At 38.7% G+C, this 26,250-nt stretch overlaps 1 protein-coding gene across 4 annotated transcripts in view; it reads right to left on the bottom strand.

Moving 5' to 3' along the window:
* The window catches only part of LOC144064712 (uncharacterized), a 49,461-nt gene that overhangs the window by 8,876 nt on the left and 14,335 nt on the right, over window positions 1–26,250 (bottom strand). For 3 of the 4 annotated variants that reach the window (XM_077587436.1, XM_077587435.1, XM_077587434.1), the window contains exons 2-3: window positions 18,372–18,449; window positions 12,408–12,525 (exon numbers count right to left, since the gene is read on the bottom strand). In XM_077587436.1, the coding sequence (XP_077443562.1) occupies window positions 12,408–12,433 (26 nt within the window). In that variant the 5' untranslated portion in view covers window positions 12,434–12,525; window positions 18,372–18,449. Of the gene's footprint in view, window positions 1–12,407; window positions 12,526–18,371; window positions 18,450–26,250 lie in introns of those variants that run through there. The other variant, XM_077587433.1, reaches the window with a different exon arrangement.

The following is a 26,250-nucleotide window of genomic DNA, read 5'->3' as shown; positions in this document are numbered from 1 at the left end:
CGTTAAATGCTTTTAGTTAAAAATGGAAACTAACAATCTTGAAAATGCAAAACGTACAAATACATTTGTGTATTAAGTACTGCATTCTTCGCACTATAAGGCGCAACTAAAAGACTATTTTTGAAGTTAAGCCTTACTGTGGAAAATACGGTCGTTCTTAAACTGTGCAAACCTGTTGTTTGATTGTACTTGTTTATGTGATATTCCTTTCCTCCACTGAGACTTTATTTATGACAGTGCATTTACTGCCAATGCTAAGTCAGCAATTTGCACTGTGTGAAAATATGATGGTTGAACTGACGCTTGCTCAGCTTATTTGAAACTAGAAACCCTTGATTCATCAACGGTGGGTCGTCTGCATACATTATCATCGCAAAGCTGGGTGCACACCAACCAAATAAGGCCTGCTGGTCCCCTACTTTAGTGTGTTTGTACATACTAAAAGGGGAGACATGAGGGATGAGAGTGAGAACTGAAACCAAGACTGATTTCTCTTGAGGGGGAAAGGGAGTCACTTGATGGCTAATCAATATCTAGCAGGGCATGACGGGATTTACGGTCGTGTTCTGGCGGAACAGGAAACCCTGAGGCAAAACCAGCTCTCAAACCTAAGCAAGAGAGCTTCTTTGCCACTAAAAAAGCCAAGAAACTGGATAGAAGTCCAACCACGTGCAGTCAGTCAATAGAACGTACTGGCAAGTTCCTATAAAGATATAATAAACAGCGACCAGTCAGGGTGTAAAAGAAGAACAAACTTTATCTTAGTTTATAACTGTTTTGAGCTCATTAGTGTTTATGTGCTGTTGCCACGCGTGTGGCGTTTCTGGACAAGTTTACTACTGGTATACTATTAACAGACACCTAAGCAAAATAAACGGAAAGCTAAGAATTAGTTTCAAGCAGTGGTGTGCCGTCAGGGCCTTCAAGGCCTTCTCTGCTGGCCTAAGAAATATCTGAATCACAGATTGATGTTAATTATATTTTGTCCATGAATACTTATTAAATAATTCCAAATTGTCTGTTAGCTTCCTTTCATTACTTTTCCCCCTGGTTGCACTGCTTCCAGATGTGTGTTTTCATATTGAAGCATTTAACCAATCACATTTCAGCCATTATTTGTTCCCAGGGTCAGAAATCTGCCTCAAGGCCTTCACAATCAGTTCTGCAGGCTCTGCTGCATTAAACAAGTGTCGATAAGACTGCTGCTTTAACCAATCAGATTTTGAGTTGGCAACACCACAATGCATTGTCGCAGGCGTAGGGATAGGTCATCGCTTTCACCAACTATGATTGGCTAGTGATAGAGTGGACTAGCCAGAGCTACCAAACTCTATCTGGAGCGAGCTGCACTAGCAAATATATTGTTGTGTTGATTTAAAGCCATTTTCAAGACAGACTTTTCAAAAAAAAAATCTGAACATCATTAAGAAAGGTCGGACAGCTCCAAAGCAAGCAAGCCTGTCACAACTGGGAACGAACATTTTCAGCACTAAATCGAATAAAAACATATGCCAGAAATACGACAGGGCAGGCTCAACTTTCAGCATTAGCTTCGATGGCGATAGAAAAGAAGGAAGAAAGAAAGGAGGATGGATATTGTGTACAGTTAAAAATGATTTTTGGTGAGTAAAAATATGGCTATATTCCTAAATAATATTTCAATTGTATGAGGTTATTGATATTTTTTTATGTGTCACAGCTGTAGCTGCAGTAGAGGTTTTATAGCCATAAAATAGTTTTTGCTGAAGGTGTCACAAGGAAATGCACGGACCGCCACTGGTTTCAAGTACCGGCGGGGTACCTTTGAGGGTACCAAGCCTTGTGACCAGAATTTTCCTCCCCCTATGGGGTGCATTTAGACCATAAATTGTATAATCTGCTGCCAAAATTATGTAAACCAGTTTAGCTTTACTACACGTGTCCCATGTGTATAACAGAGCAGACAACCCGCCACAGGCACACGTTCCCCTTCAGGCTGGCCCCAAGTGGCCTGACATTTATGCTGATCCAGAATGGCAACGGCAGATATTGCTTTTCGCTGCCTCTCTATATTGTCTGTGCAGGTCGGCACGGTCCACTTCCTCACCACACCTCACCTAACATAGACCGCGAGCACGCACACTGTCCATCATTGCAGGCACTATGACAGTCTGACAGCCAGTTTAAATTTATTTTTCAAGACTGCGGTTTGTTTTCAGGTGCTTTTTTAGCCCTTTTGCATGAATGGGTTCTGTGGCTTGAAAGTGAGGTCCACCAAAGGCAACCACCCAATTGCTGTGACTTAAACACAGTGAATGAAATTGGGTTAGTTGTTTGCCTCCTCCTTTTTCATGATGTTTCTTGTGCAGTGTTTTGGCTATATAGTAATTTGACTCTTTCAGACTTCAATTTATAATTCCCTATATTCAACTGTAAATACTAAGTTTAAAAATACAGGTTTTTCTTCCGTATGTTAACTGGATGAATAAAGTTGGAACTAACTGGATAATGTCTGCATGAATTTCTTTATGTTTTAATAACATATTTATGGTTTGCTGAATTATATTGTTCTCAATTTTAATGACAATTGCAGGTACCCTGTTTAGAAGGCAAATAATACAAAGCCATTTTCTTGCTAAAGAACAACACTGAGATACTTTAATTGTTCCCAAGCCATTTGTTGGAGTCCATTAGTAATGCTAATGGTCGTTTTAAGCCTATAAGTACACTTATTTTTTGCACATGTGTGCACTACAGTGCTTTCAATATATATTCAGAAAAGGCAGAAATGAAATTTATGAATACATATGTACAGTAAATGTGCATGTTTGAAATCAGGGCTTAAATGTTATTGCACAAATTCAACTATAGTTCAAATAATATTTTGACATGTTTTGCTGTTCAACATATGTAATTTACTCATTGGACAGTTATTTTCTATACATCACTTATTCTGCCGATGGTGGGAGTGAGGTTGGTTTGTCAGCCAAAAATATGGAACATTTAGATATGGTAAACAATCTGCACAAGCCCCTATAAAATGTCAAAAGCAAACATGAAAGTTTGTGTCAGGTAGATAGATGTATCCAAAATTGTAAACAGACAAATATGAGTACTGCATTATTCAGACTATAAGTCAGACCAGACAGAGAAATCTTTACAGGAATTTTAAGCACTGAAAGTTTAACAAATGGACTAGTTTGGTTGAGCCTAAAGTCTATCATTGAAAATAAGAGAGGGAGAAAGTGCGATGGTGTACATATGTAGCAAACAATGCTTGTGGAAGGTACAAATTTGTCATGTTACACCCGACCTGCTTGGACTTGCAACATATGGTTGCTTGAATCACTGTCTGCAACTGCACAATAACAGATGGTTCTGTCTAAAGTGTGACTATAGAAGCCACGGGTCTACACAAATGCACATTGTATGACATTTAGAAATTCCCTCACTATTGTGCTATGAAAAAGGGCAAAGGAAAAACAACAATAGGTAATACATATTCTCAAACCTATGATTTTGCACATGCAATAAAAGGACCAAACATATATGTTAACAATCCGGGACACCACTCATGTTTTAAGATTAGAATCAGCACTACCATTATGCCACTAGTGTCTTGTCTAAGGGTCTCCAATCCTATTTAGAAAAACAAACTAAAACATATTAAGAAATTGTGTTAAATCTTAAAACACATTCAAGTATTGCAAGGCATCTAATTTAATGCCAGGGTTTGGGATGCAAGAGCAAAGGTTGCTCATAAATAACGAAGGCAGCCTGCCTCTTCACACCCTCAGTCAATAGACTTTGTGGTCGTTCATGCCCATGCTAATCAAGATCTAAAGTCTATTTGCACCACAGCTTTATCTTCATGACCTCAGATTGCGACAGCCTGACACGGGAAAGGACAAAACTGTTGAAATGTCACAACTTGACATGCTTTATTTTTTTTTTCAAATTCGAGACATTGGAAAACGTCTTCCAGTGCTAAGTGAAAAGAAGAATCTACCCCGGACCAAAATGTAATGTTTTTCTTGGGCCAATGCACTACTACTCAACCAGGCAATAAAAACTGTGTGGCAGAGGTAAATTTGTCAAACAGATAATAATGAGTAGAAAATAAACACCACAGTGTTGTCTCACATACACCAACTATTTGTCTATGTATTGTTAACATGCTTACATTGACTACAATCAGGCCAGAAAGTTGCCAGGAACCTAAAAATGGTAACACAAATCTCATAAAAATGTCATATTCATAACTGACAAACAATTGTTCAGTGGGTTAGGCCTGCTTCTGACTTTTGTGTACCTCTGGTAAAATAATCTCATATGAAATGAGCTAATCAACTGTCATTATAGCAGCAAACCTACAATTTCCTCTATTTTAATTCCCAGGTGAAGTAGTGATGCACATACTCCTCCTCCAGAGTTGGATCAAAATGGATTTTCTGCTAACGATGAAGAATCACATTGACAATTTGATGCTATCCGCTTTAACCCGAGTCCTGCAATCCCACCCCGGGGTGCAGCCGTGAGCCTCGTCATCACCCAAATCTTTTCTATCGATTGTGACGTGCGCTTTGTAAACACGCACATGCTGTCTGTCACCTGCAGCTAGGTCTGCTGCTGCTTGATAGCTCCTGCTGGGGAAAAAAGGACTCTCACGAGAGTCTCCTGATGATGTTGTCCAAGTATGTTCATCACACCGGCTGCCGAGGCCATTATATAAGATGCACTACTGAATATGGGGCCATCACTTCTGCTGTAATCGTCTCTCTGCCATCTTTGTGTCGGCACTATCCCAGATGGATTTGTCAAGCAGGCTCTTATTAAAGCACATCTGCTCTGTCAGGGCATCTACTCGATGTTTGAAGTGGGCAAAGGAAATAAGGAATGTCATCTTCACCTGGCTACACCAGTTAGAACGTGAGTGTTTGTTCTATAAGTGCACCTGGATTGATCTAAAACCTACCCACAATATTCACAATTCCCTTCCTATTCGCATCTGATTCTCAACAGACAAGGACTGGATTTATTTTACATGTCCAGATGTGGAAAATGCTCAGAGTTGAAGCACTTGGACCATTCAAAGTAAATCGAACTTAAGCACAACACCGTTGTAGGTTTTATTACTCTTAACGGCAGCAAGTGGCTCATCCGTCAATTGCAGGTTAGCTGATTTAAATCCAGCTATTGTTCACGTTGACAGGCTCTTAATAACAAGTTTAGGAGGCAATATAAATATGTTTCCTACCAGACACTACCAAAATGCATTGACTGTTCTTGCGGTTCACTTTGACAGGTGGATCACTTGACCACTAGTTCATTTGGAACCAATTGATTTGTTCCAGACTGGAGTTTATAATTACTGTGTTCAACTTCATACCTGACCAAACAAACTGTACTACAGAAGCAAAAACTTTTGATCAGTTCAAACGCAGTCAACAGTACCTGTACGTTACTTCATATTTTAGTCGGCAAAAAAAAGACAGATGGAACATGCTGAAAAAGGGGGATGAAACTCCAAATAATAAAAAAAGGTCAGTTTTTTTTAAAGCTTTCGTTTAAAGGAGGCAATCTTTTTAAATTTATCTAAAAAACAGATGACTAAATCTCACCAATGCCATTTAGAGGAGAAAGCGACAAGCAAACAATGCCCCAACTCTTTAACAGGAGGTATAACTGCGTTGCTGAAGGGCTCCTTGTTTATAGTCAGAAAACTAGAAAGAGTGAGTTGAAAACTGACCACTTGACTGATGGATTACACCAGCCTTGCCAAACCTCCATGTTCTAGCCAAGCGTGAACCTGACTAAGTCCGGCATTTGCCTAATCCACTTTTTCTGCTTCTCCACAAGCCTGAAGCTCGTTGTTGTCATGGCGAATTGCGTTCTCAAATGAACACACATTCAGACACTTTGTACTTACTGGTGTGGTTACATTTTCCCTTTATAACCCCTGACTTCAGGGTTTAGAATCCTTGCTTTATTTATAAGTGACTGCCAACGGCAACAGCTCATTTGTCTTCCACTGCCCTACTCCTGACGCTCGCTTCTCAGCAGGCTTTCGAACACGCATGTACACACAGACACGCACATCAACTTCCACCTAACCATCGTTACACCATGCTGCCACCTGACAGCGGTCGCCAGCCCCCCGCTACTTTCTGGAAAAAAACATTCCCTCCTTCGCCTGCATGCCAATCATGCTTATGAATAATAATTAAATCCTATTTTAGTGCCCGTGGACTTCATGAAGTAAACATTTTATTATATAGGGAAAAAAATATTTTAGTTGGTACTATTGGTGCCTCGAAAAAGTATAAAAAGTTTTACTGTGGTGTCTGTTTATTAAATGCGTACTATGTCGGTTCTCCAAGGATAACCTTGGGCAAATGTATGTTTCTCGTGAATCCACCCGAATTATTAGACTTAACACTACACGGTGTTACTGATGAGGCTGAAAAAAGTATTTTTCTAATTTAATGAGCATTTTTATGATGAGCATTCAATACGGCGGTTGGTCAATCATTGTTGCCGCCAGTCTTAAAATTAATTGCATTCATTTGAATATTCTCCAGGCTGAGGACCAAACAGGTTTGGCATAATAGAAAATACATTATCTTCAAATTGGAGCGGATTAGAATGCAGAGGAAGAAAAAGTGCTAAAAGAAACTTTACTTTCGCTTTGCAGTTTCGGTAAATAATAGAGCAGGTTCACTGCAAATATTAGGAGTGGTCCTGCGGCTTGGAAAAATAGCAACGCTGCGTGAACTGTGTACATGGTGCAAGAAAATGATCAGGAGAAAAGAAATGTTTCTCCTAGACAATATGGACCAGTAACTAATCCCACAAAAGGACTGACATATCACAGCAGACTGCAAATCTGTGAAGTTTGACGAAATAAGTGAGCAACAAACTTCTTTTAATTTTGTTGCAACAGTCCTGTGGAAGTAAGGTGGGCTCTAGTAGATAATTTAATAGAGTGGTAGTAATAGTCATGTAAAATCATGCAAAAAAATCTTCTCCACTCACCAAGATATCACTATATCCTAAAAAAAAAGAATTATTGTATATGATATAATAAACAAGGAGGTATTCTTGACAGTGATGTCAAACAGGGATATGATGGTTTTAGTTATGAACTGAGGGTGGGGCGTATATCATACATTTTTTAAAGTAAGAAATTTAGGATGACTGATTAAGAAAAATGACCCACAACTTTCCAATCAACCCATCAGGGAACACAAAACCCATATCATGGCATCCATAGCTTAACATTTTATGATTACTGAATGGTAGCCATGAACACATCCATAAACAAATCAAAACATTTCTATATTTCCTTTCACTGCCTTTAACTTTAAGACTACACAAGAATGGCCACATTTTTTATAGTGTGCAATGGTGTTCTATTCTAACATAACATCTCATAATTAAATAGCTTGACTGGCACCAAGCCCCTCAGAAAAAAAATAGACTGCAGGAAACATCTTATTGACCCACATCCATGCTCAGTGTTAGTAATGCTCTTCCAGTAAATTACGGGATAGATCTGCAGCCAGGTTCCATAATCTTAATGAAACTTGCCTAGCAAATTATATTAATGGAACACAAACTGCCTCTACTATATGTTAATTATTTTTTCTCACTTAAATAGCAGCAACCTTGGTTAAAAAATGCTTCAACAAGTAATTACTTGCTTTTTATGGCTTGTATTTGTTTTATATCTCTGCTGAGGTTATTGTTGACATGTTCAAAGTATGTGTGTTTGTTAATGTGTGTGTTAATGCGTATGTCTGTACTTATTGCTATTTTGTTTAATTTCTATACATGATTAATTGTCATTCTGTTTCTTTCTTAATGTGTGTGCATCCCTGTTTTTTTAACTGAAAATATTCTCTCAACGGTTTAATATATGACGGCAAAAATGATTTTGTGGATGGAAAACAATTTAATATTTAAAGACGGTGTGTATGAAAAAAATGTTAGTGGGGTCGCAATGATGGAAGAGTTTGAGAAAGTCAAGATATACGGCGGGAAGTGGAAAGGCAAATTTAAAGCAGCACATCTAAAATGATATGAAGCACAGAGAGCGTCAAAGATGGATGTGCGAAAGAATGACAGGGATGTTCTTGAGCGATATAAAGAGGGGAGGACAGAGTGTGAATACATAAAATGGACGGTTTTTATGTGATGCTTCAGGTGGATGTTGGGCCAGATGCATGGGGAGAAACCATCCTATCAGCTTTAATGGAGCCAAATATTACTGTTCACACCTACTAAACTTATATGGCCAAAGGTCTGTGCATTAGACATCCTGCCAAGGAAACACTCACACCAGCAAACACCAACAGATGCTGAATTTAAATATACACTCAAGTACTCACTAAAAAAATGGAATTATTTTGCCTTGGAAACTATTTAAACTATGCTCCAACAAGAAATTCCACAGCAAAATGTTCAAACGGTAATGAATCAATCAATATATTCTCAAGACTTGTATTGCTATTCCTTTCAAATAAGCCAAACTGCATTACCAGGTTAACTGTAATGCAGAAACAAACATCAATGAGTCACTTGTGTTTACATTTGAGCATATGGTGGTTGTTGGATTATTTTAAACATATGGGTTTGTGTGGGCAGTTGTGCGATTGAGTGACAACCAGAAAAATGGTGTTCAGCTCTTGGCCAAAGGGAGCTTGGATCATTTCCGCCTAACCCAGAAAATGGATGGATTGGACTCACGGCTTCCACATGTTATTCACTAAATGGAGCTGAAAGGTCTGATCTGTGATGACACAGCATCCCAATTCTGAGCGGTTCAATTTCAACGGGTCGTCCTTGAAAAAGAGAAGACTAGCTATTAACAAATCCAAAATGACGGTAAAGCACATTGACTTTAATTAGTCTAAGTAAGCCCAAAGCACATCTCACTATTAACCCTCATAACTGAGGAACCAACGACAATTTATTAATGCTGATTCCTGGCAAAGCTCTCCTTGATCGGTGCCTATTTTTTTTTGTCCAAGCATAAATGTAATGCACTCAATCCTGAGCTGTGATACTGCTAACATGTGCTGTTCAGGCAGGAGGCTTAAGCTTTATGGCATGTTCAGGACTTTTTAGCGGGGAGAAATACTCAAATTGAAGGGCAATTAGATTAAAAATAAATAAAGCAAACTTTAGTTATTCCTTTTGATACCTTACTGACATTTCTGGCTTAATACCGGAACAACTTATTGAAATATGTGATGTCACAATGCAATTTTTCCATGGTTGGAAGCCATTATTGACATATGTCAGAAATATGACACACCTCCAATAAGCTTCAGCCACAGGGCAATGAGGAAAAACTTTTTAACGTATGCACGTTAATGATTACTTCTTCCCTCAAGCCAAACTACTCAGTAAATATAACTCCTGTCAATAGTCCCTCAGTTGGCTATTGCATCTGCTCTCATTGTGAATAGTGATCAGTGAGGTGCAGTGCAGCAAAAAAACAACAACAACAACAAAAAACCAGTGTTCAAAAAGGGAGCCGTGAGGCATGAAGCAATGGGTTGGCTGCATTCATCCATTTTGTGTCTCCAGGTCGAAAATTATGAAATAAATTGCATTGCAGGCACGACTGCGTTCATTTATTTTTGGATACTTGCAGACGATCTGATTATATTCTAAGCCGTTGTCTTTAAAATGAGTTTTGTTTTATTTTTGTCGGCTTTGTTCATGGTCTTATTAATTTTGTGTACGTACTATATTGTTGTGCCAATTAAAAACACAATGTGCTCTGAATTCTCTCATTAGCAGAGTAAAACACTAGAAGTGGACAGTTAATTTTTAAAGGTTTTTGGATATGGTGGACAAATAGTTGTTAATTGTGGAACCTCCTATCAATTGGATATTAGATTCATGCTTATTCTAATAAATAATAAACTGTTCTTTTGAATTTTTCTAGCGTAGATTCCATTCATTGGCTTTAGCCGTTTATTGGTCCAGAACAAATACATCTACAAACAGTGGTGCCAACTGGCATGACGACGACACACTCACTAGCCGAATAAGCATGTGTTTGTTGTAGTTTGTACATTTTATGTGTGCCATTAATCACACGAGAACACTTGAAGGTTTTCAGTGAAATATACGAGGTTATAGCCTTAAATATGTCACCATTTAATGATCATACTTGTTTAGAATATGGAACATGTCCATCTTTGCGACACTGTTTATGACAAACGAGCAAAGGTGTTGGATGATATTCAATCGAAGGAACTGAAACTGGTCGACAAACCTTAAAAAAAAACACAAAAAGCACACTAATAGCTTAAATAGCAGCACTGAAGATGGCCAGAGGGATAAAAATCAATAGGTCTCAGCATCCATTACCGGCAAAGGAGATGAAGAGTAGCAAAAGAAAGATAGAAAGATGGAGAAGGGCACAGACAGCTCAACAAAGTCACATTAGTCTGCATGGTAGGAGAAGCAGTCAGGTTAGAGGCATGCATGCAAAAAATAAAAATAAATAAAAGCAAAGTAAAAATTCTGACAGTAGTGAAGATAAATGAAAAGTTTCCATCTGCTTATTTTGCACGTCTTGATGAGTCTGATATAATCATCATGGACATCTTCACCTTCGCATTTTTTAGCTTTCATTTGGCCTTTTCTGAGACATGAAAGATTTTTTTTCATATTTTGCAATTATCAGCTTTGTCAGTGTGAATTTTGCAGCCTCTTCGTGAGTTCCCAAGAGGCGAGATTTACATGAATGGATGCCAATAGATGAAAGAGGTGTGAACTGAAAACTAAATATTAGTATCTATTACAAGTATGAAAACATGAAGAATCTGGAGGATATATAAATCTGAATATTTTTTAACACTCTCCCCTCAACCAACCAGCCCTTCTCAGCAATTCAAGACAACCAACAAACCATGCATGGTCCAAAATGACACACGACATGGTATATATATAATAATGTCATATGCAAACATGCCCTAATGCCAATTATTCATCACACGTAGTATTTTCACACCATCATCTTGCATTTTAAACCAGGTTATCCCCAGCTTTCAGCCTTGTGACAGCGTCATAACTTTTCTACTCGTCTGCATAACCTGGCATATTTAGCTAAATCCAAAAGAATGGATCATTTGAGTCAAATCTCATTGAGAAGAGATCAAAAGAGACTTGCGCACACATTTGGGCTAGCGGGTACATCTGTGTCTCTTCAATACAGATGGAGCCCGCTAACTAGGCCTGGGTGGAGTTGTAAGTGAGTCAATGTCGCCTGGAGACGTTGAGGGGCATAAAAAGGTGAGCAGCAGCGCAAAAAAACCCTCACAACCCATACACATTCCATCTGCTTGACAACAGCTCAGGGCTTGTCGCACTAGAGGTCACCAAAATCGAGTGTATGCGTCGCCAGAATCCGTCCCTTGATGTCTGCCCCCTTGTACACTGTAGTTGATTTCTCCTTCGGGACATTCCTCAAGCAGTGACCGATATTTAAGAAAAGGTTATGGTTGATTTTTACCCCCATTCTACCAGTTTTGCGATTGTTTGTTTCACTAACCGTGATCAGCTCTTTGGTCGTTTGTCTAAAACTCACATAAATACAGCCTATGTAGCCTATGCAACCTTGTCACAATAGGCTATTTTTGCTCGAACAAGTGCCATTGTATATCAGATGTAAATATGTGCAAATAGAAGTTGAGCTGTTGTTCTCATATTAAAAAAAAAACCTGTGAAGTCTTAACAAATATACATTGTTTTTGTGTTCTACCGTATATATTCATGTGGCCACATGCTCTTTTCAGCATCCTAATTAGCATTCCAGCCTTTCTCTGGGTACCGCTGATGTGTTGCTGACATTTGTTGTAGCCGGAGGACAATTCAATTCGAGCACCCCACAGGTGGGGACCAGGTGAGTGGTGATTATTACTTTGGTTCTCCTATCTCACTCTTCAAATCACTTTGCACTTCCTTTTCAACAAACACCCCTCACAGAGCCCATTAGCAGGACAAATACAACTCCAGAATTTCTTTGGAGAGCAAATCATCACCTCACAAAATCAACAAAGTCTCACTGGAAGGTTTCCATAGCAACAAAAACATCATGCCGTGACATTTAAATCAAGGCCCTCTTTGCCTGAGTGACTGTTTACACTGTTTATCTTGCTGTGCCTATAGGCTATGCCAGTCAATCGCCTGCTATATGAAGCTTGTCAATAACAGACATCACTCATTACTTTCCATGTCTAATTTCCCACATGAACGTTTGGAAACTTGGAGAAACTGCAATTAGATTTCTCTTTTAAAACACAGTGGAAAACTCTTTTCAAAAGAGGATGGTAAGGGCTGTGATGGATTTGGATTGTTTGTTCGTTCTAAGGCAAAACATTGCTTTTGAAAACTATTGAAAGGCTTACCTCCTCAAATTAAGTAGTTTCGTCATGCTTGGATTTGATCCCCTACTTCTTTAGATATAATATATGCGTGTGGAAGGAACTGAAACAGTCTGTTCTTCAGCTTCAGAATCAAGTTTACCTGTGAATGGAACAAAATATGAGTAGAAATAAGCATTAACTTGCATGATGGCCAGAGATCACTGTTTTTCTTCATTCTTTCTGCTTTTACTTTTTGTAACTTTTGTATTTTTCAGCTGCCCCTGCCTCGTATGTTAGCACAAAAAGAGTACGTGCAACCCACAGCGGTTTCTCAGGCAGTTCAGATTATTCCAGGTAGCACACAAAAAAATGACCTCATAAGGTTTGTTTTACCTCGCAGCACATTTTTAAGAGTGTGGAGGAGATAACAGGAGCCAGGAGATGTAACAGTAAGAAGACCCTTAGACTAGGAGAGCCAATCAGTAGCTGACCCTAAAAAAAGTACTGCAAAAGCCCTACAATTGACCTCCAGTAGAATGCTACTATTTTTCAACATTCACAATGAAGTACTAGCATTTTCCAGAGATTGAAAGTTAGACGTTTCAGATTTTCTCTATTGGCTCCTTCTCTACACAAATAATAGCAAGTTCATATTGAGGACACAGAAAAGAACCCGAATTGCTCGCAATATCCTCCAGCATGACTAGTTTGGCTCCTCCCTCAAGAGACGCTTTGTCATCCTATCAAAACCATGCCCAGATATTTGAAGTGCATACAGACATGAGAGTCACAATACGAGTCGTCTTGAACAAACTTCACAAAAGATGGCTCCATCTCTGATCTAATTTTCAAATATGTTGTTATTCTTTTGAGTTTGACCTAGAATACAGTCCTCCGTGAGTTAATTATTTACTTACATACTTTTTGCAACATTTATTGCAACATCTTTAAAGATGTTTGCCTTGGAGCTTGTTAAACTCTTGGCAAAACTGTGTGAAATCATTGGGACTTGTAGTGGTCTAAAAGCCCACATCGACCAAGTTCTTGACTACTCGAATTGCTGTTTTGAATCTTAGTCTGATTCTTGTTTCTGCCATCAGGACACCCACCCAGCCTCCCATTTTAAAGAAGCCACCTGTCCCAGCCATTACTTGCCCCATCACCCCTGCCAGCCGCTCAACACCTCGTCTTCGCTCTAATAAAATCCCTTCACTCTCCATCTGCCTCCTGTTTGCAATTTGGCCCACATGGGCTTTGCCTCCCCTGCCGTAACGTGGACTAACTATATCAAGACAAAACACTTGAAATCGGAGTGCAAGGGTTAAGCAAAAAAAAAAAAAGAGCAATTATTTAATTCTCCGGCTCCCACCTGCAGCTCGGCGCCAACTTTCCAATTAAGTTTGACATTCTAATGATCCCAGAAGAAATTCATGAGAACAGTACAACCGTGCTGAAAATCACTGGGGAAATCCCAGATGTGAAAGAAAAGCAGCCTCTCGGTTTAATCAATCTAACAGAGGAAAGTACAAGCACCTTCCCACCCACGCTCTCCAGCCAACGTTCCCAAAGGTAGCGAGCATCAACGAAGGAAAAGAACAGATACATGATATATACGACAAATGAAATCCAGATGCAGGCTATCGCTCTTTAACTCTTTGGGGCTTTTTGAGTCCTCAGCGTTTGAATGACTGATCGATTCAGACATCCCAGGTAATAAAAACAGAAAATTCTCACCTCTGCTATCAAGCGTTTGTTGATGGATACAGACAACATGCCATGGAAATTTATGACATTCAGACCACCGTGTGATAATATTACAGATGACGTTAAATATATTTGGCTTGAGCTGCAGCTCGCATTAATCATCCTTTGTGAATCAGGGGCTGTCAGGTCGGAGTCGGCTGCGGAGAAGCTTCATTAAGCAAAGCCCTCGCTCTCTCTCGGGTTAGTGAGCAAGTGGTACGTTTGTGTTTTTGGGCTGAGACCCCCCGTCCCGCGACGCTGAAGGATCCGCCCGGAACGTCGAGCGATGCTTCATGGAGTTATGAGCGAGCGCAAAGTTTTCATCCCGGCTTGAGTTATTGTTACAAAGCCGTGAAGGGCTTCGATCGCCGGCAGTCGAGTGAGAGCATCTCCGGCAGGGTGACCTTACTGCCACACTGTAAATTTCACAGCTGTTTTCCAGGTGCGCTAAAGATTATACAGCACTACATAGATAGTATCTGATAAACAGTGATGCCCCATAAACCCTCAAGCATCTGATAAACCCTTCGCTATCTACTGGATGTTATAGTCTGACTGCGCCATTTCTAAAAGAGTCAGATTTTGCGTCGATGCGTCGTGGAAGGGAAGAATTTACCATGGCGAGGCCACATGCGGTGACAGACATCCTCAAGTTTTAAAGTTACAAGGAGAAGACATGTAACCTAAATCGAAGACAAAAGGGCGAAAGCAGAAGAAAATGTAATCAAAGAGCGCTCATTGTCACATTGTTTAATCCTGTCATATTTAAAGACTACGATTCATGTCTGACGACATCAAAGACATGGTGGAAAGAAAAACCTCGTGCACGGGCGCCCTCCTCCTGTGCTGTGGAGTTGATTTGACAGTGGGAGGCGACACATTTCTGGAATAATGAACGCCGGCATGCTGAGGGGTTGCGTGCGCGTTCTAAATAATTTTAATGCACCTTAAAATTCAATGTACGTAACTGTGCCATTCTCATATTCCTCCATGCATACTGTTCACAGAAATGTAGAGGCAAAGAAAAGGTAGAGACAGCATAATGCCCATCTTCACTACACACAAAAAAGAGGAAAAACAGAAGTTGGAACTTTTTAGCTTCCAAAACTTTGTCTTCTTGGTTCCAAGTGTGCTAAATAAATAAACCACTTTTTGCCAGTATTGCTCTTTGCTTCAGCCAGACATGTTTTTTTTCTAAATGAAAAAAGACAGGAGATTTTATATTGTGAATTCATGGTGACCATTTTTTTTGCATTCTCTTAGATATAATGAGCAAAGGAGTCCACAATAAATTAAATTACTTTAAAGCCATTGTAGTGAATAAAAATGGATAGGAAGCAGAGTTTGGTAACAAATGAAAAGAAAAAGAAAAAGTCAAGCCAATTCTGCGTAACAAAACTTTTCATATAGTTTTGCAAAGAATGCAAAATGAAACGATTGATTTTACAAGTCCCCAATTTAGTATTTGTTTCAGTTTGTCCTTGAGCCCATTTCCGGCGCCTCAACTCTATTTCCTTTGGGAAATCACTGCACTACCTTCAGACATGGTGTTCAAACCCCAAACTTGATTTGAATTTCCATACCTGAGGAAGAGAAATGGTTGATCTTCTTTCTTTTATTTAAATTGTGTACGTTGGCATCCTATCTGGGGAATGCTCTTGTGACAAGCTTATGTAAATAATAGGCTGTTTGACATTGCTGTGGGGAACACAGTTTACATATGTGCCACAGGGACGGCAAATGCAAACAAACATAAGCCCGATAAAAAATGTATGACTGAATTATAACGGGCCACGTTTTACCTAGTTTAGGACTTCACACCTGAAAACAGCCTGCAGCCGACAATAGCATAAAACTAATTTTTGCTTAATAGACTATTTAAAATGAGTACACATGGCATGAAAATGATTTTTGAAAAAAGTTTACCAATTGATCTTACTTATTACCTATCTATTTATGTCTAAAATGCATTTCCTATATCTGCATTCTCACCCTCTTGCTACTGTGACAACGAAATTTCCCGAAAACGGGATGAATAAAGTTATCCAATCCAATCCAATCCAATTTTCTTGGCATCAATATAAAAATGAATGCATTCACACAGCTCCAAATTTTAATAGAAAGCGCAATTTCAGAATCCCTCTGCAAACAGGAATGACGTTCCCTAATAGCTGCATGACGGTAGGCATTTGTATGATTAAGACCTTGAGACTGGGTGCTGACGTTTAAGCAGGTTTTGAGGGCAATTACTTTGGAAATACGTCTCATTTGTATTCTCAAACTTAACACCTTTCGTGCAAAGAAAACCTCTTGAAGAGCGAGTGCACGCCAGACAGTTTTTAGACTGATCAAGGGCACGTTGCCATGGAGGTGGAGCTGTCTGAAGATGATAATCCCACCCGCTGAATCACGACTATGAGAAGTGGGGAGGATAAAAGGAGGGAACTTTTAGCTCTTTTCTTGAAGAGAGGAGATGGTGCCTTACGAAAATATGTCATTTACCTTAATCTGCTATCATACCATCATCTCCTGAGAACTGGTAATTGCGTTGCTTTGAGGTTGTTCCACATTTCCACTCTTACAGAGACCCTTCAACACTGCCCTGAGGTCCAAATACTGCCCAATGACACATTTAGTCCTACATCTTCCCCCTGCATTACAACAATCATTACGGTTCTCTTAGCACAGAGATGCCTAAGCTATCATCTAAGGCACATGTGTCAAAGTGGCGGCCAGGGGGCCAAATCTGGCCCGCCACATCATTTTGTTTGGCCCGGGAAAGTAAATCATGAGTGCCGACTTTCTCTTTTAGGATCAAATTAAAATGAAGAGTATAGATGTATATTAAATTTCTTGATTTTCCCTCTTTTAAATCAATAATTGTAATTTTTTAATCATTTTTTTCTGTGTTTTTAGTTCAAAAATCATTTTGTAAAATCTAAAAATATATATATAAAAAAGCTAAAATAAACATTGTTTTAGATCTATAAAAAACTGAATATTCAGGGCTTTTAATCCAGTTATTTTAATCCATTTATAAAAAAAAATCTAAATATGATATCTAAAATGGTCTGGCCCACATGAAATCGAGTTGACGTTAACGTGGCCCTGCGAACCCTCCGACTCATTCCTGATTCCCACGAGGCCACAACATCACACAAAAAGACACTTTAACTTAAGCTATACATCCTGAGCCTCACGCACATTGAATACAATCTCAGTTTCCAACCAATCTGTTGTCTGAGTCCTTCAGGGGGATGAGGCCAAATGTAGACTCAATAAGGTAAATTAATGTATGCACCGTCTTGCACGAGGTCATTTTCTGAGTTCTAAAATGAAGATTGAAAGGGCCATTAAACTATTTTTCTAGCAGTGCCTTATCCACTCTAATGTGTCCTTTAGAAGAATTTCAAACTTTTGTCTGAAGCCGCATTCCAGCAAGCGAGCAAAACATTCCCAAGTGAGAAATGGAAATTGAATGCACTGATATTGACATGAAGGTCAGAACAACGTCAAAGTAGGCGTTATTTGTGCTTTAAATTTTTTTTTTTTTTTTTAAGCGGATACCGAAATAACCTAAAGTCCGCCAAATCATAAACAAGTCGTCAGTTTACGTCTCAATATTGATCCATCGTTTTATCCAAAGCCACATCATTTCCCGAGCCATCGACATGTTGTTTTGCGTGGAAGCACTTGAAAATCCATTGACAAGCTGTGAACATCTGTTGCCAGGCAACAAAACATTTTAAAGAAAATTGCGGGCAGAAAATCAAGGAGGCATGTGGATAATTTCAGACTCAAAATAACACAATAACAACAGTTTGAAATCCCAGCGATTAGAAAGGTAGCGGTTGAAAATGACAAAAGACCCGTTAATTGAAGTAGTCAAATCATACCAGGAACGCTAAATTGACAAAGGAGGAAAAAAAAAATCTGATTCACCACTCATAGCTTAGTAAAAAAAAAGGGAAGGTTTGCCTTGCGTTTTTCATGAAACTACTGCATATCTTTATTGCGGTACTTCTGTATCAGAGTATTTTTCTGACATGAATGTAGTTTCATAACTGTCACATCTGCTGATATCGATATTATGATGTTTCTCCACACCAAAACAGTACTTTTTGAAACTGTGAAAACCATGTTCCACAAAGTGAGCAAGGGAATAAAAATGAATGTCTTTTAAATTTATGCATTAGTTGATGTAGCATGGGGGAACGGGCACATATGTCGCTGTTTCATGTGTAAGAAAGCAAATTAACTCACCACTCACTTTTGGCTTAGCTCATCCTTTGTTGCTCCTCTTTGCATGCAGTATTCATAATCGTCAGCGGGCCCAAGAGTCTGCACAAAAACATTTGAATGAATGTTTCACACTCACCTCCCCCTTGCAGTTTCGTAGCAGAGAGAGACTTAATTCATGTCATATTCTTTCAATTTTTACAAAGCAAACATATCTATATTTTATCCCTTGGTGACTCCATGACTCTTGAGTAGAACTTCTTTTAAAACCCCTGTACGGTGTTCAAATCCCACGTTCTGCTAGCAGAGTGAAGCTTAAGAGATATTAACTCCAATCCCTACGAGATTCATTTTTCTTTTCTAAAAAGTCATCAAAAGATAGGAGGAATATGATAGGCTAGTACAACCCAATAAATGTTTTTCCCATGTTCATCTGTTTCACTGGAAATAAAAATGTAAAAATGCAAAATTAACGAGCTGAAAATTACTCCTTGACTTCCGTCCCAATTCATTTACATGACTTGCAGATGAGTTGCGAGATAAGTGCATTTGACTCAGGTGACATCCATATTTCAACAAATGACTTTTCAATAAAACTTTCGCGAGGATCCAAATGGTGCACTCAGAGGACTCCCGACTGTCTGTAATAAAATGTAATTGAGTTTTTGTGGCTGGCATTCAGAGTACAAAGTCATCAGAATCATTAAAGGGCAGGGTTTCATCCCGGCGCTAAGGAAAAAAAGGAGTATTGGGCTCACGCTGAAAAGTAAAAGATACAAATATTACGCTCAAAATTAATGGCAGTCAGCCTCCAGGTTAACAGTTTTAAACAACTATAATCATTATAATTTAATTTACCTTTAACTCCTCTAAAATGATCCAATAGAGTGATTCAATTCTTTGGTTAAAATTTAAAATGATCATTGCATTATTATTTTTATTTATTTTATTTTATAAATGATTACATATCACAGCTTTACTTCAATAATCTCATTTTTTGGAGCTGAATATGACAGTTAATTTCGGTATTTTGGACTATAAATCGCAGGCCCAGCCATTCTTTGAAGAATAGTACAGTATAATAAACCGGAAAATGCGGGATTTTTGTTTGTTTATTTTATTAATGATTGCATATAATATCTTTACTACAATAACTTTATTTTTAGAATTTTTGGAATATAGGTCGCAGGCCCAGCCAGTCTATGAAGAATGGTGAAATCTATAATCCGGAAAATACGGGATCATAGAATTGGGTTTCCCTACTTATTAGACTGTCACATTTTTTTGTCTTAGTACTTTGCACGACTTTCATGATAATAAATAAAAGCCAATGGGAGGCCTGGCAAATTTAACTAGTACGCTCTTCTGGCTGCCGAGTAGCAAGTCTAACTCTAGCTGGCGTGGCTGTTTGCCACCTACCTCACGTCCCAAGCCGCCTTCCTTCTCGGCCACACTCAATGGTTCACTTCTATTGCTCTCCTAGCTCTACCCACACATTCACCATAGCAATCAATAGAATTATTTTAACATTGACCCGCTTTTACACGAAGCCAATGGTGCATCAACGATAAAAGGTGGTGCTCAAAGCTCTGGGAGAACATTGCGGACAAACAGGGTTATTGTTCTAATGCAAGTGTTTTTATTCACTAAACCACCCTTAACTGTCCAAGCACAAATGCAGTGTGCTGCTCTTTAAAAAAAAATATACGTCTGTATATCTCGGGCATTATTATTATTCGTCCATTTTCCTATCAGATACTGAGAATAGCAGTGACCTTGATCTCTATTAACCTCAAGCTCTATTTTTCAATAACTCTTGCGAACAATTTTAAAATTTTAAAAAAATCAATCTGTACCATCTCTCGGATAAAAATGATAAACATCTTTGAAATAGTCATTTTTAATAGTAATGAGTACAAGCAAGATGAAAGACAGCAATTGCTGTTTGGAAAAAATCATCTTTCCTAACGTTTTTTTTTTTTTTTTAAGTATAAATTAGAGTGAAGAATGTGGTCCTTGACCCATTTAATTAAAATGCTTAGTGAGAATGTAACACAACTGTGTCTTTGAACTTGAAACAACAGTCTTATTCATGTTCCTAAATTAGCCTCGGCTTGTTAGACGTTCATTTATTTTACAAAGGAGCACGCAATCGCACTGTTATCGAAACATAATGCCTGTTTCATGTCATTAAGCAACTGATTAAGTATGCCGGTAAATAGAATGAAGCAATTAAATTTGAAATGGAGCGATTTCATTAGCTATAAGATCACATAAGTAAGTAAAGACTATAGTAGGTGACAGACTAACACCTGATTAAAAAAAACAGTCTCTCCGTATATTATATACTTGGATTTAAGCATTTATGCAAAGCCCCAACTACAAAAACACACACAACAAGGTTACCTACTCCTATAACGTTCCCAATTTCCCCTCGAAAAAAATCAGGTCTGACAAGAACAGATATGGATGGAAAATCTAATAACAACAGGTGACAAAATAAAACATAACAAAACACACCCGAAAAGCAAAAACACAGCATGATGGACCCTATCTTAGAGTTTACAGGCAAATAAAGTCAATCTCCACAATTTAATGATTGCCAGGCTATGAAATATGTATCTAGGCCCTCCTGATTTGGTTAGGAATCATGCCAACACTCATTCAAGTGGTAACCAATCTTTTTTCCAGTAGGAAATTGAATAAGGCATTTATTTGTGTTAAGCGGACGTTACCTGGGGCACAGTTGACCGTTTCTATAGACTCACAAATACCAGCAAAGTTCCATTCATCCTTTGCCAGTCCATCTGAGGTTTATTGTCGAGCTTTTCAGTCGTGTTACTTGCCAATTTATCTTCCACCTGATCCTCTGCCAGTTAATTGTATTTGATTTGTTGCCTGCTCTGTTTTTGGATCATTTAGTTCAATAGGATTGTATTTTTTCTGTGGCTAGCCATCTGTTTACTGGCTTTTATAATCAGGATTGTAGACTTAACACACCCTTTTTGAATTGGTGTATTTATTGCAGCTAATAAAAAAAAAGAATCAATACATCTATTGTCTAGAGTACTTTGGTGGCTTTGGGTGAGAGGTGGGGGATATCCTCAATTGTTGGACAGTCAATCACAGGTGAGATAGACTAACAACCATTGGCATTCACATATATGGGCTATTCATTTTAAGACACAAGAACTACGATTGTTCAACCTCCAAACAAGAAGATTCAAACAAAAATTCTTACGACTTTCAGGTAGCCATTCTTACAATATTGCTCTCTGCTGTAAGGTATATATTCATATCTATACGTTGACCCCCACCCCAAAAAACAGTCCCCACGTTTGGATAGACTATCAACAGGCTTAGATATAAAAACAGACTGTAGCTATAACTACTGTATTTTTTTCCAGAACATCACATGTCATTAAAATAACTATCATCCTGTATGTACAAAAACTGGTTGTAGTTCAAAAGATAATTCTCAACGAAGCTCTCGAGGGGTCTCGAGTACGCTACTTGTGCCTTTGTGCCTACTTGTGCACATTATTTTTCTATAACAGGGTTTTCCTTTGCTTGTCTCTTACAGTACGTATAAATATTACACAATATATACACAAATAATACATTCTTTTGGTTTGCCATTTCTCATCCATGATACCTTGACTTTTCATTTCATAGGTAAGAATTAAGAATAACTCGGCAAAGTTCAAAATCTCTCAAAAGCGATTATTTTCTCAGGCTGCAGTCCTTCATAGGTCACGTGCTACTGAGCAAACACGTTGAAGGTTTACACTCCATTTTCCAAGCTCAACTAAAACTTTTCATTCAAACCCATGTGTGAAGCATTGTTTACTGCGGCTCAGATACATTAAATATGTACCTGTGTTTTTAAAGTTTAAACTATTGGCTTGTTTTTGCTTTTGTGTTCTTTGTGTCATTTGAATGCAATTTTAATGTCTTATCTTTAATGTATTTCCGTCTTGGTAATGAACGTTGACTATTTTGAATTGGGCCACACAGAGATAAAATGCTAATGAATTTCCATAGATAAGAAAATACTAAAGCAGTATTTGAAAAAAAAAATGTTAATACAGGATTTTACTATGCAGTCAATTCCGTGAAACGTTAAATCTGATTGTACTTGTATAATGACAATAAAGGCATTAACTTCAAATCAATTAAATTCACTTAATTGACTCTACTATAGTAGGTACTGAAAGTACCTTTCGGAACTAATGTCACAATAATAAAATTAAATGAAACTTGGTGTTTTCCATTGACCATAGATTACTGTTTTGTAGCTAAAGACAGTGGAACATGTTCATTACCTTTGACGTTTTAGATTTTTTTCAGGGACATGCATATGGGTGATTAGTGACATTCAGAGCAATTGAAATGATCTAAAGCTCAAGGGCAGAATTAGAACAATATGTGCAAGTTGCAGTCAAATGACAAGACGGGGCCTGGCGCAGATACTAGATTGTCATTGGACTGGCAAGAGTTGGCGATCCACCTCGCTAAATTGCAGATAAATAACAAACCAAACCAACGAGCAGAGACAGCCAGAAGGGGCTTTCATCTCGTAGAGCCACTACCCAGAGAGCAACGCCATTCATCAGCATCACAGCAGATTCATGTTAGCTATAAACAAAGCAACAGCACGTGTGTGACAACAAGCAAGGACACACAGTCCATAAAGTAGATTTTGCTTAAGCAGAAACGTGGCGTCAGCAGAAACTACGTTTGCTACGCACTGTAGAACGACTACCAGGAGCCTCAAGTAAATGAAAAAAAAAAAAAAACACTGCATGAAAAACTCACGAATCTACTCAAAAAGGCATTGTCAAGGGAAAACCAAATAAATAAATAAATAAGTGCTTGCTTAACAAGATAAGCGTGCTGACTCTGGCTTCGAGAGCGGAATCCCGACTTTATTGGAACAACATCACGACTAACATAAATGTAAGACCGAGGAGACTAATGGATGAGTTTCTCTGGACATATTACAGTAGTTGCTTGTGTTAGGACTCCTATCAAAGGCACAGTTGGAGTCGTGAAGTTTGCTAGACAATGTGTTCTCTACTTTTCATCAATAGCACTGATAGCTCACTAACATTGCCCTGTCTTACCGTATCTTTTCCTGTCTACCCTTGTCACGTCCTATCGGTTAGTTCATACATGTTTTCCATCCTGCGGGTCTCTCTCCTTTATCGTCTGTCAAAAAAGATCAAAGAGACTACTTTATAATGCTGCTTGTAGTCATACAGCATGCATTCTGATGTGGTTTGTGTCGCTAGTCTGATATACAATATGCTTTCCCCTCAAACCTTTCTCGTCCTCCCGCAAGAACTAAAAAACTAAACAAAATACAAACAACCACAAAGGGAGTATTTCAAGCACTTCTGATGCACAGCAAAACTGTCCCCAGCATTAAAAAGCAACCATTCTGGATGAAAATCCAGTAGAACCTGATAGGATTAAAAAAAAAGCAACTGAGTTTGGTAACAGAATGAACTGGTAAGACAAGACATTTTTACTCTATTTGTCTTGCCTGATTCACAGTTCTCTAATGTGCAAAATTGAATACTCAAGCAAACAGAGCATTTATATTTCATGTAAATCCGAGTACTGCTTTGTATAAAGCACAGTTTTCTCCAGACACATGTGACAGTTAAATCCTGGGTGACACACTCCTGTCTTGTTGTCTGGATACATTAACCTCCTACAGCAATCGGGTGACAGCTTTACATCAGCCACACAAGATTGCTATGGGCCAGCTCTGTCACGTCATGAAGGCGACCACTCCCCCCGCATTCTCTGAGACCCAAAACAAAACCTCGGTAGTCAAGTAGTGTGCAGAGGCGACAAATAATTTTTTGTTTGAACTAAATTTAGTTCCTCCTTGGGGCTCTTTTCTCTCTGCTCTAACTGTCACGGTTCCCACATAAGGTGGCTAAGGGTGCAGTGTGCAACTGCAAACGTATAAGGTACGGATGGACCGTAGACTTTTTAAGTTACATATGTACAATAATCAGATAAAATGATTAATTATTCATATTAATTATCAATAATTGTATGGTGTTTAGGAACAGAATGGGTAAATTCAAACTCAGATCCTCGACCACTATGGTGATATTGTTAATATTAACATATCACATGCTGTATCTACAATGCTTTTCCAAAGCCTGTACCATATGTGACTATTGTAATAAAGTCAAAATATATTTACAAGTGTTGCAAACTTTTTTTCATATAGTTAAATTGATTTGATTTAAAGACTCAACAGCTATAACTCTGACGACCGCTGTTTCCTGACTTTGCTTGTTAACCGTTAGCATTAACATCCCAAAGCCCATTTGATGGACTATCAATAGAGAGCAGTAAAGGTTCACTGACACGCCCGTGTGAGTCTAATAAGTAAAGGCAGGAATCACGGTAAAGCAATCTTCTTTAAAAGACTAAATGTCCGGCAGCAAGGAAAGACACAGACACACACACACACACACACACTCACACTATAACAGAGACATTCAGTGAAGAGACTCTGTCGGGTCACAGCCACTCACGATCTGATTTCTGGGTCCAAACTCTGGAGAGTGTCCAATTGGGTTTCATTTACAAAGTGTCAGGTGATAACGAGCCAGTTTTGGACTTCTATCAGGTGCAGACAGATTTACCTTTGAAGGCTTAGTCCAAATGAAAGCATTATTATTGGAAGAGGACCAATTCCAGATCAAAGTATGGAGCCAGCCTCGATAATTGCCCCCCCAAAAATTCCTTATGTCGACACCCAGTGGTGCTACATGCTGAATCGCGTCCTTTGTATTGTTATGAAAATATGCACTGTGACTAACCAATGTTTATCCTTAAAATTTTCACTGCCGTTGACAATGAAAGACAATCATGTGGCTCTTTTCTTCCTGTTTCTGCGAGCTGACACTTCAAATGAATTTGGGACGGTATCAGAAAATGAACGTTCATTCACTGCCAGCCCTCCCACTTCAAATGGATTTGGTGTCTATCACTGTCAGTGGCAGCTAATGAACCACTGCAAATGTCTTATTTTTGGTGACATTCTACATTCACAGTTCTGAGATAGAGGGTTCAATCGCAGGTTGCTTCCGACCTTCCTGTGTGGAGTTTGCATGTGTGGCTTACGTGGGTTTACTCATGGTACTCTGGTTTCTTCCCATATCTCCAAAAACACGCATGATAAGACTCTTGAAATTGCCCTTAGGTATGAGTATCAGCATGAATGGTGCTGTGTGAGGATAAGCAGTGCAGAAAATGAATGAATACTTATGTAGAGAATGTTATTCAAGCCGTGTTCTATTTGTCATGGGAATGGATCCCAGAAATTTTGGTATTGCTGTTTCTGAAATAAAGCAATGATCACAGGTCCCAGCCTCGCCAACTGGCCATTAAATTCACTCAGCTATGTTTGATGGGTTGCGGTCTTGACAGACTGATTTGCCATCCCTGCCCCTTCCTAAGCCGTGGGAAAAAGAAAGATGAAGAGCGGCCTTTCAAAAGATGGATGGCAGATTGAAAGCAGAGCATCGATGTGACTGAATTGTTGATTTGAGTCCAGTCATCGAGGCATTTGATTGACAGTTGCGAAAGGAGAAAAGGATGATGGGAAGAGGCACATCACTCTCAGAAAGTATTGCATCACAGCTGGCGCTAAAACAGATGAGCTATTTGGAAACAAACCCAAGGGAGCAAGTTAGCCTTCAGCTGCAAGACGAGGTGAGGTCAAGGGGATGAGCATGACTGGAATGGTTATTTTTGAAAAAAATAGCACTTATACACTTTGTGAACAAAAGCCTGATATGCAATCCGCTAATGTTGCATTTTTCAAACGCAACTAAAAGTTTCTCAATGTGAACGAAAATTCAGCACCAAG

Source organism: Stigmatopora argus, chromosome 19 (assembly GCF_051989625.1).
Source record: "Stigmatopora argus isolate UIUO_Sarg chromosome 19, RoL_Sarg_1.0, whole genome shotgun sequence".
Taxonomy (NCBI): Eukaryota; Metazoa; Chordata; class Actinopteri; order Syngnathiformes; family Syngnathidae; genus Stigmatopora; species Stigmatopora argus.
Note: the sequence above shows the minus strand (reverse complement) of the source record. Positions and strands in the feature narration are given on the sequence as shown.